The sequence below is a fragment of the Felis catus genome, chromosome F1 (genome assembly GCF_018350175.1).
Source record: "Felis catus isolate Fca126 chromosome F1, F.catus_Fca126_mat1.0, whole genome shotgun sequence".
NCBI lineage: Eukaryota > Metazoa > Chordata > Mammalia > Carnivora > Felidae > Felis > Felis catus.
The window spans coordinates 24,271,165-24,287,167 of NC_058384.1; the positions used below are offsets into that span (position 1 = coordinate 24,271,165).

The window sequence follows — 16,003 nt, forward strand, 5'->3', positions numbered from 1 at the left end:
TGGTTATAAATCTGACAGAAAAAATAGGATATGTTTAGCAAGATTCTTCTAATCACTAAAACGTCAATTATTACAATTAACAAAACGTGAATTGTTAGAGCTGATATTGTGGGCCTAGACTTTCCAATCCAGACCACCAGCCATGATATGTATGTCCCCTATGTGAGAAGGACGTACACATAGAGAGAAAATTAATTCATACAAACTGATCATCAGAGCAGAAATGTAAAGAGAGGCAGTAACTGCTTTATTTTCTACATGGCAAAGAAAAAAAATCTTCACCAACCAATGAGCACTGAATCATAGGTTTTAATGTAACAGGGATTACAAAGGACCTCAAATAATCTATCTTCCAAATGAGGGAACTGAGGCATACAGAGGTTATGTGATTTGCCCAACCATTATACAACCACCTGATGAGTCTAGGTTGGAGAGTCAAGAAGACTGGAGTTTAAATCCAAACTCCATCACTGACTAGTTGAGTTATTCTCTGAATCTCAATGTCCTCATTGGCCAAATACTTATTTTGCTTTCAGTTTTGCTCTCCCTGATGGTAAACTTTCAAGGATATCCCCCAGTCTACAGCAGGGGTCAGCAAATATTTTCTGTAAAGGGCCAGATAGTAAGTGTTTTAGGCTTTGCGGGCTATACGGTCTCTCTCCCACCTAATTAGCTGCCTTTAAAGCATGAAAGCAACCATAAATAAGATGTCAATGAATGGGCTGTATTCCAATAAAACTTTATTTACGAATACTAAAACTTAGATGTCAAACAATTGTCCATGTTACAATCTTCCCCTTTTTTTGAACTATTTAAAAATGTAAAAACATGTGGTGTGCCAGATATGGCCTGTAGATTCCAATCTGCTAGACTACAGGGTAAAGACTAACACCCTTGCTGGGCCAACAGTCAAAGCACTGGAGCTAATGTCCTTTTCCATGCGTATCAACCAAGACTTCGAAAACTGTCCCTTGTGTCCCAGCCAACAGAATTCTCACTGTTCTTCCAAATGCCAACCACGTCAGGCCACCAAGCCTTTGCTCATGTTCTTCCCTCTGTACCGAATTTTCTTTCCCACTTCTCCTGGTGAAATCTTACCTTTTCCTTCACAGCCTAGCCCAAATATTTACCCCTTTTCGATCATCTTCCCGACCTTCCCTCATCCTGAAGAAATGTTCCTGCCTCCAGATCCCGTAGCAGTTTAGTTACCCACCATATTTCAATTTTTCATGAATCTGTCTCTCCTTCCCAGTTGAAAGCTCCCTGGAAAGCCGGTACCAATGAACAAAAATGACAAACATGGTGACGGTGGTGGTGGTGACCTTCACTTTAACAATGCTTTTCCAAATATGATTTCACCTAATCCTCACAAACAAACATCTTCTAGATGAGTATGCTGAAGATCAGGCAGAAAAAGTGACTTGTTCAAGGTTACAAAGATAAATAAATGGTGGAGCCAAGAATGTGAAAGCACATCTTCTGATGCCATCAGTTCAGCTTTTCCTGCTATACCATTACCCTTCGGAGACGGAGGATCTAGAATCTGGTAGCTGGTCAATAAATAGTTGCTGAATAAAGGGGCAAGCGAGGAACTGGATGTAGTATTCCTCTCACCAACGCCTTAGCTCTATCCTGACAGGCAATACATGTACCTACCTTTCCTCCTCTGTTAGAAGCTGCTGTCTCTGAAACCACTGGATGAACTTTTGGTCTGGGGTCATACAATAGCTGTTGCAGGCAGACTGTAAGAGTTTTATTTGGGCAATCACTTCGAATTCCTACAGCAGACGGAACACCAAAAAGAAAGTAAATAAAAAGGCCAACCAAATAGTGTATACATCTTTCCAACATGAAAACACACCACATTAGGATAAACAATGGAGAAAAACATCGAGGAGAACTCTCAAGTACTGCCTTTCTTAGAAATAAAAGAATTGTGAACTTTAAGGGCGCCTGGGTGGCTCAGCTGGTTGAGCATCTGACTTTATTCAGCTCAGTTCATGACCTCACAGTCTGTGGATTCGAGCCCCGCAACGGGCTCTGTACTGACAGCTCAGAGTCTGGAGCCTGCTTCAGGTTCTGTGTCTCCCTCTCTCTCTCTGCCCCTCCACCATTCACACTCTTGTCTATCTCTCTAAAAAATAAACATAAAAAAATTAAAAAAGAATTGTTAATTTTAACTCTAAATCCCTGAAGTCTTTGTATGTTTATTTGTCAATCCTCCCTTCTCCTTGAAAAAGCAATTTATATGAATAAAACAAGCTAGCAGAGCAACCCAAACTAGTTATTACCTAAAGCCACAGTGGCTTCCTTTTTCTCTTTTATGTTTTCATTCTAGGGATAGAAAAGCTATTTTTTAAAGTTGTGTACTTTCAAAGTACATTTCAAATTTCCATGACTATGTCCTAAAAGATAAAGGCAAAAATGAACTTTATGTCAGGAGGCTCCTAGGTTCCCCTTCCCCATCTTCTTCAACCCTTACCCCTCAGTAAATAAGTTTGGGTAGAGCTGAAAAGCTAAACAGTCTAGGGCCTCATAAACTCGAATGTTTGGATTTCCCAAATCCTTGGGTTTTTACTACTCCAGTAAATCCTTTAACTAAATCTTTTAAAGCTCAGAAGAGAAGCAAGTATATAATTATGTCCAGTATTATTTATACCTCTTCCGATGTTTCAATAAAGATTTTTTTTTAAGTCAACAAAGGGTATAAGCTTTAGCTTTAATACTCAAATTTTCCAAAGGTTTAACATGCTAGTCTTAAAAGGAAAGAGAGTACCATCCAGGGTTATTCCCAAGTTCAAGGACAAAGATGGGTGACTCTGGAGGGCAATAAGTAAATTTGTTTTATCATTCCAGGACATGACAGAAGAAATTCAACAATGAGCAGATTCTGTGGGCATCAACTTCCCATCCAATGACTTCAGCTCTTGGTCTCCATATCCTTAAGGAATATTTATCATCATGCTCTACTCTGCCAGGGACAGGAGACTTAAAGTTGTCCATGTTAGCGTATCTTGTTACCAGTGAGCTCAGCCTGGTTGGCTCCTGAAGTTTTGATTTTAACTCAATGTTATTTCCTCCTGGAAGTTTCTCTGGCTCCACAAGTTGGGGACAGATGCCCCTCCTACATATTCCTGTGATACCCTCTACTTCTCACAAGCCCTTATCTGCTGTATTATAACTTCCTTACTGTCTACCTTCCTCCTGGATTGTGAACTTTATGAGGGCAGGGGGCTCCGGGTTTTCTCTGCTGCAATCCCCAAACCTATCAGAGTGGTCCACCCATGTTAAGTATGCCAGCAATATTTGTGGAATGAATGAATGAATGAATGAATGAATGAATAAGTAAAGAACAAGGAGTGCTGGGCGGGGGTGGGGGGCGGTGAAGGCATTATTTTGCTCATTCTCCTTTGAATCATTTACATATCTCTTCAAACACACTACTTTAACTCTAAAACCATAGTAAATTTTCAAAGCTCTGTTTTATCTTTTCCAGAGCAGTGCAAAACTGTCCACTATTCTATCCACAGAAACATTCAAGTTGACGTTGAACACCCCCTTCTCGTGTTGACAAGAAAGGAAAAGAATAACCATCCGCATGTAACAGTCAAGATCCTCTCCTTTCCTCCCTCAGACCAAGAGTTCACCATCTTTATTAACTCTTCTATGTCATTTACTCTTATGAAGGTCCTTCTCCTTCACAGGGTGAACCTGTTGTTGCCCAAGCTAATTAGAAACAATGAGATGGGCGGGGCAGGGGGTGGTAAGGAAAGAAATGTGGGTTCTGGAGCAGCAGGACAGGGCTTGTGTCCTGGGTCCACTACCAGGAGACCCTTGGTCAAGTTGAGGAAGATAAAACCTACTTCACAGCACTCTGGGTGAGTAATACATAGGAAGGCACAAGTCACAATGGTATATGATGAATGCTTGATAGGTGCTAATTGAAAACTTAAGTCTCCTCTTCTTTTTTTTTTAATGCCCAGATGAAGTAAAATGGAAAACTACAGCCAAGACCTCTACTTACCCTTCTCCTTTTCTCAAAGTTTATCAGCCCACCCTGAAAGAAATTAAATTAAAAAAATAGTGACAAACCAAGCTACTTTGAAACACAGCCCTACATTGTCCCATGTCTCATTAAAATATATCACAGGGATAATAAAGTCACAATTATTAATGACACTACAATTTTAGCTCCTATGTAGGAAGAGAAGCAGCATTTGCTTCAAGAAAAACATTCTTTTAATTATAATAGGACAGGATAGGCAGACAGCCTTCTTATAAAATGTCTGATACTGGGATGCCTGAGTGGCTGAGCTTCTGACTCTTGATTTAGGATCAGGTCATGATCCCAGGGTCATGGGATCAAGCCCCACGTCCAGTTCGATGCTGAGCGTGGAGCCTGCTTAAAATTTTCTCTCTCTCTCTGCCCCTCTCCCCTGCCCACACATGTACTCTCTCTCTAAATATATATATATATATATATATATATATATATATATATATATATATATATATATATATATAAATTAAAAAGAAACAGTCTGAAATTAGCTAAAGTAGTAATGATAAGGAAGTTACAATTCAGAATCCAAATATATTTGTAGAGCCAGTAAGGGCAAAAGCTTGAGTACATGTTCCATTACGCTTTATTTCTTGACCCAAAGCAACAAAAACAGACGGTCATTGACTCATACTGGAAACCAAATTGTCAATGGTTTATCAAAAGGGAAGTCCTTTCTACACAGCTTCACAAAAAACTTAAGTTTCAATTCTTCATCCTGCGGCTCCTGTTCTCAGTAGGCTGAATTTAACTTCTAGATCACTGGTCACTCCCCCAAAATTCCCCAATGCGAATGAGTGTTTCCTGAGATAAGCCAAGGCAGAGGACGGGAAGAGATAGAGCTCAGGAAATGCAAAATGAATGCACATGCCCACAACAGCACAAGGAACTCAGAAGTAGGTTTGTGCAAAACAACTGCCCCGCCTGCTAATTCTGATGGAGTAAAAGCAGGCTCATCTCATGAGATAACCAGGGAGGGGAGGTAAACTTAGATACACGAGCAATCCTTAAATCTCATTTCAAATGTCAAATTTCTTCTCCACTTAGTATTTTATTACAGCTACTAACAAGTGGCTTAAATTTCACTTCTCTTCCCACTGAGAGAGAGAGAGAGAGAGAGAGAGAGAGAGAGAGAGAGAGAGAGAATGCATGCACGCATGCAGGAGACAGTACAAGAGCGCCTCGGGGCATCTGACTGCCTCCCTACCCCACCAAGTGGAATATAAAGACAGATCACCCTTCAGGCCCACGTGCCAAAGTCCTACTCAACATAAGGTCTTTCTCACACCCGCTGCTTCATGAGGCCTTGCTGTCACCCCCGCGTGTGGAACTGACAGTGGCCTGCTTTCTTCTCTCACTGCATTTCTGTTGGAAATCTTACTACTTCCACAGTCACTGCCTGCTTCGATGTAGAGCTCCCACTGAATTGTGGGCCACTTACTCTTCTTTGTATTCCACGTGGCACTGAACACAGTGCCAGATACATAACGGGCCCTGAATAGACACCAATTAAGTGAATTTCTCTCTTGGGTATCCGAGTCACCAGGTGCACACGACTCACCTCAATGTAGTCCTGAAGAGCAGTGTCAAGCATGGTGAGGTCGGTCAGGAAGGTGCCCAGGTAGGGCACAGTTCCCTGCATCACGCCCTGAAGAGCAAGCACAGCAAAATGGTCTTTGTCGTGACTGAAAAGTTGAAGGGTTTCAACAGCCTCCGCGTGGAAGTGAATGAGCCTACTGTTGGCCAAATGGGGCAAGTGACCATTCACAGATGAAAGCGGCAGTCTCTGAATGGCCAGGTGGGCTTTGACAACATCTGGAGAAAAGTTACAGTCCATTCAAGACCTGACTTGGGGCCATTAGGGCTAACCTCCGTGAATGAAGTTTTTAAAACTTCTAAAAAAGACAGGCATTCTATCACCCAATCTCTAACTTTCAAAGTTATGAAAACAAGCCTTACAGCCAGGAGATCATACAAGTACGTTCGAGGGTGTTCACGGAAGGATTCATATTGTGTGCACGCTATTCAAGGGATGCCTTTTCTCTTTCAGAGTGTGTGGATATTCCTGGTGGCTTGGAATGGCCTCACCATCAGCAGGAGTGGAACGCCACACACTGAAGGAGACTGGAGGCCACAAGACGGTGGAGTGTCACTATTAAAATGATCTCTTGGGCTAGACTTTGTGGCTCACTTCCAAAGCACAGAGGTGGCACAGGGAAAACTAATAACTTCAAAGTGGAAAATCTGGCAAAATACTACTTTAACCAAGTGACTAAGGCGAACATCACCCACGACACCACACGTCACACACTCCTTGATAGGATGTGATGAGAATGGCACTTTACCTCTGTGATAGTCCTCGCCCAAACCCATAACCTCAGCATACTCACTAGAAAACAGCAGAGACACACTCTTACCGTGGGCCATCCTAAGGATAACAAGACAGTATTCCCTAAGACTGTCAAGGTCACGAGAAACTATCACAGAGCAGAGCAGACTGGGGAGACAGGACCGCTAAACGCGGTGTGGTTCCCTGGCCAGGCTCCCGGAGCAGAAAGAGCATACCAATGCAAAAGTGGTGAAGTCCGAACAGAGTCTGGATTTTAGTTCACAGTAGCATGCAGGTGTTAGTGCCTTAGTGTCGACAGATGTGCCACAGTGAGAGACGGTGTTAACAATCGGGGAAACGGAGTGAGGGCTTCACAGAAACTCTATGTATTATCTGGAACTTTTCTGTAAACTCCATAATAAAAAGTTCACTTAAAAAAAAACTGTCCCTTGGAAATGAAGGTAGAATCACTGCGACTGCAGGTGTACACAGTATTGATGTCACCAAATTTCCTTTGATATCATGTCAATTCTCCCTAAGGCCACTGAGGCACTAACCATTCTGAAGAGAAAATAAAAAGGGGCTTGCATGGACGCCTTCTCCTCACATCATTCAGGCACATATGGAAGTTCTGGAAGAAAACAATGTCTCAGCCAGGGCAAGACCAGGCTGCTCCATGTGAGGCTGGCTAGGAGATCATACATGTTCGAGTGTTCACAGAAGGATAAAACTCTAAGTAGGAGTTCTTGGCCAGAACTTCCGGCAGAGGTTCACCTTGAGGACTCATTCTCAGAGGCAGTTTTGTCCTTCCCTGTTAGAGCACAAGGTCTCAGCCTGAACTAAAATAATTTTTTTAATAGCTATTTTTAACTTATCTTTGGACAACCAAAAAAAAGTCTGAAATGCTGTGAAATGTTCTACCGGCTTTATGTTACAGAAGAGTCCTATCATTCAAACTCAACGTTTCTGATTTATGTCCAACCTTCCGAAGAGGAGAAAGGTTGTCAGTCTTTCATCTCCTCTCTCTGGTTTTCCCCCTTCCATGCTAAAAGAAGAGTTTTTAAAATAAGGCTAAAGATGGTAACTATCTCTCAGTCTTAAGGAGGAAGGTATGGTGCTCCTTTCAGTACTGAAAAACGAGGGGAAAAAAAAAGGTCTGGTTAGTCCTTGGGATTAGTATGGAAAGTGGAAAATGGGGAGGGTTTCGAACAAACGAAAAGATCTGCCAGTATGTGGACCAAGTCCTCCTGGGAGAAGACACTTTCCTCAGGTCCTGGGTCACCATGTGTCCAAAGTTGACTAGAGGAGGCATTCCTGTTGGGGAACTGAAGCCCAGGAGGTCCCAACGCCAAGGTTAGCAGCAGCTCCCAAGGGCAGAAGTGGATGGAGGAAGCCAGCAAGAGGGAAGGGAGCCTACCCGCAGCAGACTCTGCCTTACCTCTAGAAGAACAAACGCTCCAGAGAACGCTCAGATTTGTGACTCTCAGTGTTTATTTGCCACTGGGTCAGATGGGAGCGGGAGTGACAATGTCTCTGCTACAGACCTCCCAGGGTTGCTGAGAATACACGAAGTAGAGGATGGAGACCGTTCTTGAAAGCGGGGGCATCCTGTAGACGGGGTGCCAAGCAGGAGCCCCACCGCCCACACAGGGCTGCCTTCTGATGGACCCTCGGGGAAGACCGGGGGCCATACGTACCATGTCCTTCTGGAGCTGAAGCCTCCTCTGAGTCCGCTTCTGGTTTTCTTTCACACTGCTGTCCAGGTTTGCAAATTTTGAGGTTCCTTCCTACGACACAGAAGCACACACAGAGGAGAGGGATGGAGAAGGCCACTAGGAAGAAACACAGGGGCCTCTAGCTTCCGGTACAGAACCTCTGCACAACCACCCGGTGCCACGCAAAATGAAGAGGCCTCCAGCAGGCTCTGGGCTGAATTTATAGAAATGTTTGGCTGGCTTGTTGCAAGTGGTCTAATTGCAGTAAGGTCTGCTGGCCTCCGATTTATCCTGTTTTCCCCCTGCTTTGTAAGAAGAACCCTGACTTCGGGGATAACATCAATGGTCAATAGAAGGCAGGCAATTCCCAAAACGGGAGACCATTTTTACATATCCCGAATTTCACTCAGAGTAATCACATGTCCTGGAAATGAAGATCGCTTCCTCAGTACATTTTGTGATTTCTTGATCTGGGCCTGAAATACATGCGCCAGCATTCTGTGAAAGAAAAGGGATGATTCCTGTGGTATTTCTTAGCTGAAGGAAACTTTTGTACCGGAAGTTTTCTGAGGAAGTCCAGTATCGTGGTGCGGCACTAATCTATGAAAGCCAGACCTTCGCACATTTTTCCCCCATTTTTCTCGGCCAATCCATCCTCGCAAGTTGCTCCTCAGGTTTGGAACTCTTACAAGTCAATCCTTCCTCCTGGCGCCTGAGGGCGGACGGCTACCCTTTCTCTCCTCCTGTCTGTTGTTACAACAAACTCTTCCACAATAGTGACTAAACTCCAGTTTGCTGACTGAACACAGTGTTTCGGTTTTGTGGTTTCAAGGTCTTGTTAAGTTCTCATTTTCCAGGAACTGTATGAATGGGGGGCAAATTTCACAATTCAGTTGGGCATAAGCTCTACAGTAGCTTTTCCTCGGTCAGTCTTCCTGGGGTTTATAATATCACCACAGCATGTGACCTTTCCCTGCCACATGCTGCAAAAGCATCTTTTGCAGTGACTTGGCCTCTCCGATGTCAGTGAGGCACCAGTGGCCTCTATCATTCACCTGCCTTAACCTGGGTCCAGAACCTGCAGTGACTCATGATCTATTGCAATTCTCCCCATTACAAATAATAATGAGGAGCGGTATCATTTAACGAACGCCTACTTAAGAGTTTTATCCTGGTGAATGAATGAAAGCGGCCTAGAATGTGCCATTTCCCATGCTAGGTGGTGATGAGCCCTCCCGTCTTCTGAAGAATTTGCTTGGAGTGAGAAATCATTTCTGTCTGACTTGAAGGTAAGTGTCCCTTTCCTGTGTGAGTCCCTCTGGTTCCCTTCCAGTTTGTCAATTGTGTGCAGAAATTATTGAAGATATATCTAAAACTCTTAAGAAGGATTTCTGACAGGTCAAAAGGCTCCTGAGAGCCACAGAATAGCAGAGAGAGAAGGGAAGAGCGCTCAGGACAGGCTCCGTTCTGGGAGCAAGCCAACAGGCTTGCTCATTTCATGACCTCGCGTTTCTAGACAGTGAGATTCCACTCCCGGCTGAGTAACTCAAGAGACCGACTGGTGCCAGCTCTCCCAGATGAGGCGCCAATTGAACACCTACTACTTGCACCTCAAACGGTGTCAGTTTTCTCCTTCTTTGCCCCAAATCCTTCGCTCCGCGGCTCTTACACCACCAATCCCTTGAAACTCCCTAGAACTTCTCACAGGTTTGCTGATGGCCTCACTCTGGCTCCTTAGGCTCCTCTGCCGGCCATGCTCAGGCTCTTAGTGCCTCCTCGTTCTGCCAAAGTCACCTTCTTGTTTTGCACTACATTCACGTCTTTGGAAATGCTACCCTTAATGACTGCCCATGTTGGGATGAATTCCAGATCTCTCTTTCTTTCTCCATCAACCTCCTTCTTCCTTCTTACATTCCCTCCCCCTCTGTTTGGTATCTGTCCTCCTCCACCTCTCTCTCTTTCCCCTTCCCCTCCCTCTCTAGTGAAAATTTCTCACCTGAGTCCCACCTTCTCTCTACCTCTATCTTTGACAGAGATCGGCTGCCCTCAGCCATCCTGTTCCTGGGCCTCAGAGGGGTCTCTTCTACCAGGCTGTTCCACAGGCACTGGATTCTTCTCAATCAGTATTGCTTACGTGGTAGCCCAGAAATTAATGGTAACTATCTGAAAGGACCTTCACAGTCCTAACAGCCTCTGCTCCAACCCCGACTTCAGTATGTTTTGGAACTTCACTGCATATCCATCTCTACCACAGCCAAATCCCTAGGCCTTTTTCGCGGTTGTTTGTATCAGTTCAACCAGGGAGAGTTCTCACCAAGATTCCCAAGATCCAGGATGATTTGGTGGCATTCTGCTTTCCTACTGCTTTAAAATTCACGGACTCTACAATTTATCTGTTCAGAGTTATCGAAGTTCCAGAAATCATAAGGTGGTAACAGGTTTAAGGTAATTTTTGAGGGGTGCCTGGGTGACTCAGTCAATTAAGCATCCAACTCTTGATTTCGGCTCAGGTCACGATCTCACGGTTCATGAGTTCAAGCCCCGCATCGAGCCACACATCAGGTTCTGTGCTGACAGTGCAGGGCCTGCTTGGGATTCTCTCTCCCCCCACCCTCTCTGCCTCTTCCCTGTTCACACTCTCCGTCTTAAAATAAACAAATAAATAAACTTAAAAAAGTATATAATCTTTGAGAAAAACAAAAACACTTTTTCCAACAATTACGATGAAAACCTTAGCTTTTTGCTAATTATTATAATACCTCAGCCATAACAGCACAGGGGTGGACCATGACGTCCACCCAGAAGCAGAAGAGAAGACAGGTCTTTAAGACTAAGATTACCCAACTGTAAATCATATTAGAAACAGAGGCCAGCAGTTTTTCTCAGTGGTTCTTTTGAGAACCCAAGTACCTTGATTTCATTTTTTTTAACAACTGTGCTGAGAATTAACACTCAGAATTATAGACTTCATATGAAGAATGATCAACAAAGGTGACTGGAAAAGGACCTACATACACATATGGCCTGGCCAGAACATTACACTATCGTTAATGATAATGCACAGACCACATGAATTCATAGCCAAGTTTTTCATTTCCTTGGGATCTGAGCCATGTATAAGAAATTTAACTAAGAGCACTAGGGTAAAGTTCTACATTTAAGAAAAGTTTACAGGACCTTTAATGTCTACACATAGCTTTGCTTCTAAGGTTTCAGCCAGAAGACTGCCACTAGGCAATCAGCTGCACAGCGTTCAATTTATCTACATTGGAAGGATGACTCAGAGCTATTGGGATTTGAATATGTGGCTCCAGTTAGTCTAGCTGTGTATTACTGACAGGGAGACCACTAAGCCATCTCCTTCCAGCCAGATGAGTTTCCATCTAAAGTCTGCAAATCCAGGGGGATGTGAAGCAGGGAGTAACACGATCTCAGCAAGCACTGTTTAGTGTGCAGTTAGTCAGGTAGGCCAAATCCAGAGTCAGCATCAGCAGAAACTGCCTTGCTCATATCACCTACTCCAAGAAGGGCTAAGAGTGGGCGGGTTCTTAAAGTCACGTGACTCATAAGGCCCACCAATTCATGCAGGTGAATGTAGTTTCTGAACACTTGCGGCATGCCAGTCGCTGTGTTAGGCATTAGGGATGTAACAGTGAAAAAACAAACCCAGTCCCTGCCTGCAAGAGGCTTTCAGACTGGCAGGGAGGCAGTCTGAGTACCCAGCAGAGTCCACAGTGAGACCTGAAGGAGGAGTAGCACTTAGAAGGACAACAGTCAGGAAGACCATAACAGACGCCCTTATAGGAATGACTAATGTTAACAGTCATCAACTGGATGCCTCTTCTCGGCAACCCCACCTCCGCTAGGCTTGCATCCCTACTCCACGTGTCTGCTCTAAGCTTGCACATGTAGCATGTACTTCATTCGCGTTCATTTGTTAGGCATACTTTGGCTTCATATTGTGCACAGAGCATGCCAAATACTAAAAACACATTTGCATAGTGCTTTCAAATATTTTCTCTTAGTGAATCTTCAAAACAATTCTATGATGTCGGTGGACTAAATACTCTTATTGTCTCCAATTTACAGAAAAAGAGACCAAGGACAAGGATCATATCCTCTAATCGCCCAGGTCACAGCTTCCCCCTATGGTAATGCATGTTATACGATTTTATAATTGTCTACTTCTCTGCCTCCACCATGAGACTGTAATCTCTTTAAGATCAGAGACTGCCTTCAATGTGATGCCTAGGATATAATGAATGTTCAACTAACAGTTGTTCAATGACTAATTTATCTTCTCTGTGAAGTTTTCTCTGATCTACCCTATCCCCTACTCCTAAGTGGTAGGAATTTACAGTTTTATGGCTAAGTGATAAAAACACAGGTTTTAGAGTCTCAGTAGGCAGGGTTCACATTCTAGCTCCACCACCTACCAGGTGTGTGATTTAAGAGGTATTATTTACCTCTCTGAGTCTTGGCTATCTGCAAAACAAGGATGATACAATCTACTGTAGATTTTTATCCACAGTAAATTTCTAGAAAGGCTGTGAAGATAGGATCTGGCCTATGTTCCCTTCTGATGATCCTTCACAACCTGTTATTTGTACCTTTACTTGACTGTTCTTGTTTAGTGCCAACATCCACCACCCAGAGGATGAATTCTTGAAAAGAGGGTCTGTGTTGGTCACCTTCATATTCCTAGAGGCTGCTCCAATGTTTTACGAATATTGGACACTCAACAAATGTCTGGAGAAATAAAATAAACCAAGCTACACTTTTACCTGCCTGTAGTTCAGAAGTCAGCACTCACTTGGCGTTCAATAAATACTGCTGACAGACTGTGCAATTTAGTCCAGATAAAGGATGTGGAATTGCAGGCTTGGTCTCTGTCATTCTAGAAGATGTTTTGCTGAGAAGGGACACTCCAGGGCCTCTCACCCACCTATCTGCAGAGCAGCTCGAACAGATACACACTGGAGCACAAGTTTCACAATCTGGTTGTGTAACCGGGAAGCCAAGGACTGGACTTTCAGTTTTCTCAGCCCCAAGCTCCTTAGATTGGGCACAAAAAAAACCCCACAAAATTTCTGCCTTCTAGTCCCTTCAGGCTTTCTCCGGGGACTGTAGGAATGTAAGGAGCCCTCAAGCCACTCCCGCCTTGAAGGGATTCCAGAGCTGGAGACAATGTGACCCAGCACCCCCACCTAGAGACCCACCTTCATTAGGAGTTCCCGGCTGGTCAAATGGTTATTATGGTCAGAGAAGATATCTGAAAGCTCTTCAAACATCAGCATTCGGTCCCTGTGAGAGGGGTTAAGAAAATATTCACAAATAAAGAGTCAGTGAAAGTCCCACACCTTGGGCCCTGCTGCTCTCAGTTACCTATGGCTCCAGAGGGATCACACTGATCTCAGGATCAGTGAGGGTTGTGAGCGCAGATGAAGCCAATGGCTTTGTTCATGCAGGGTGTTTTTTTTTTTTTTAAGGTAGACATGGTCACCTATGTGAAGAAACGGATTTTTCTAACCATGTACATTATAATCATAAAAAAGAATCGTTAAATTGGGGTATCAAGTTGTTCCACCGGGACATGTTCTTAAAAAAAAAAATCTCGGGCACCTGGGTGGCTCAGTCAGTTAAGTATCTGGCTCTTGATTTCAGCTCAGGTCATGATTTCAAGGTTGATGAGCTCGAGCCCCGCACTGCACTCTGTGCTGACAGCACGGAGCCTGCTTGGGTTTCTCTCCCTCCAATTCTCTCGCCTTTCAAAATAAATAAATGAACTTAAAAAACAATTTTTTAAAAAAATTTTATCTCAGAATACACACAGAGCCCTGCAGGACCTGAGAAATCATGTTGGCCAAGGTCAGGGACTTGTCCACGTTGCCATTGCTAAGTGTTGAGACTAAATTTCCTGAATCACAGCCTGGTGCTCTCATCTCAGAGCCATAACAGATGGAAGCAGAACAGGCTGTGGTCAGGGGAGTGGGTTCAAATCCCCGCTCTGCCACTCACTCCCCAAGTGATTGTGGGCAATTCGCTTACTTGCTTAGGCTTCCACTTTCTTACCTATACAATGAAAATTCTAGGAATCCCTCTGAAAGACTGCTGTGAAGTCAGCAGGATCACATATGCAAAGTGTCTACTCTGCCTCTGCCAGTCTACTACATGTCCACGGGCCTCATGCTTTACTCTGCACCCCTCCAGGGTTAGTGAGTGGAGGGCTCTGAAGGCAAAGAATTAACGGGACAATATCACTCTATATGCAGCATTTCATTATCATGAGAAAGCCACCATTAACTTATTTGTTTTACAATGAGTGTAATATCACTGTTATAATAAAGAAAACCAGCAAAGCTATTTACATTTTGTAAAAAATAAGAACTTAATCAAATGCGGGCCTACATAAACAGAAATAAACAGACGTCTTTTCTGTCCACTGAAAGTTATTAGCATAAAGGATTATAGGGAAAGTGATAACCAAATAAGGTATCTTAACCCTGTCCCTTGAATTTAGCAATGAAAGACATGGAAAGCTGGTATGAAAGTGTCTTCTCTAGAAACTGTGACACTTCTGTAGCATCCCCACTAAAACATGAACCAACCAAGAAACAAACCAGACACCCACCCAACCAAGCCAGAATGTGGCTTTGAGGTTTGTTTTGTGGTGAAATAGTTTACAAAGCTAACTGAAAGAATGAACCTTCTCATATGGTAACCAAGAGATTAAGCTCCAGCTCCACTAACTTTTTCATTTGTGTTTTAGCCTCAAATTTGCTGTGCAGGAACTTTTGGCTAAGTGACTTTCCACAGCGTGCTGTTTATCAACTACCAAAGAAAGATAGGATCACCTTTCATTGCAATCACAGAAGACTGCAACCAGGCACAGGTGGTATTTTAGCACCTGACCGTCCCTTTGGTTTTGTTTTTGACACCACAGTAAGGGAACGGTGATGAGGGCAAGGAGAGGGCTCTGGGGCTATTGAACATGAGGACTCTGCATGCATCTGATTTTCCCATTGTATTTTACGAACGCCTGTCATCTAATGCCTTTATAATGCCCATATCTTTCATAAGATTTACATGCAAAGGAAAACCAATTAATCTTTCACCTACAGAGTCAGCTTGACTATTCGAAGTAATGAAGAAGAGAAAGAACCAAGAAATAAGTGGTAATCAAAAACATTGCTTTGGACTTTGAAAAGCCTATCTGCCAGGTTTTCTTCTGGTAGATAACAGTATTATAAACAGAGAAGGAGCTCTGGAGTCTCCAAGTGGCTGTGGCTTCTACGGCTCTGTAACACCAGGCATTACAACCACCCACTTCAATTTTTTCTGCTGGCTCATCAAAGATTTATTTCATAAGTAATTTGACTTCCCCCAAGTAGACTCTCCTCTGAGAATATGAGCCCACTGGTATGCACTCATTTTTCAGCAAAAATTTATGAAATTCTGGTTTACCTATCTGGGTTTCTTGCAAGTTTGGATAGTGTCAGTCCCTTAGGGCTTAATCAGCTCTGAGTGAACTCATGAAACCGAGTACCTAGACTTTCCACTCTTAAGCACCAAACCCACCAATTCCACAGGGGCAGGCCTGCCTGGGAAACCAGCTGGCCCCTCTCTTGGCTGCAACCGACCATACTACATACAGTATAGACTGTAAACAGTTTACACATTCTTTCCTGATATGCCTGCCTTCTTGATTAGTTCAAACCTAGGTAGACCTGTTGAATGTAATTGGCCTCGTTTGTAGCCATGACATATTCCCCAGCTTCTAAGGCTGTGTGGATAGGGAACTGGAGCTGCCTCCTCCTTCACCTTTCCCTCCTTTGCAAAAAGTTCTCTGGTCTCCAGGGGAAGCTCTGGAAATAGGGGAATGAAGATGGCGAAACAATA

General features: G+C 43.6%; 1 protein-coding gene across 3 annotated transcripts in view; it reads right to left on the reverse strand.

Moving 5' to 3' along the window:
* Positions 1-16,003, reverse strand: part of RGL1 (ral guanine nucleotide dissociation stimulator like 1) — a 259,274-nt gene that overhangs the window by 21,742 nt on the left and 221,529 nt on the right. For all 3 annotated transcript variants that reach the window (XM_045048923.1, XM_011291000.4, XM_011290999.4), the window contains 5 exons: positions 13,324-13,408; positions 8,087-8,176; positions 5,622-5,708; positions 4,025-4,057; positions 1,657-1,778 (listed from right to left, as the gene is read on the reverse strand). In XM_045048923.1, coding sequence (XP_044904858.1) covers positions 1,657-1,778; positions 4,025-4,057; positions 5,622-5,708; positions 8,087-8,176; positions 13,324-13,408 — 417 coding nt within the window. The remainder of the gene's footprint in view (positions 1-1,656; positions 1,779-4,024; positions 4,058-5,621; positions 5,709-8,086; positions 8,177-13,323; positions 13,409-16,003) is intronic.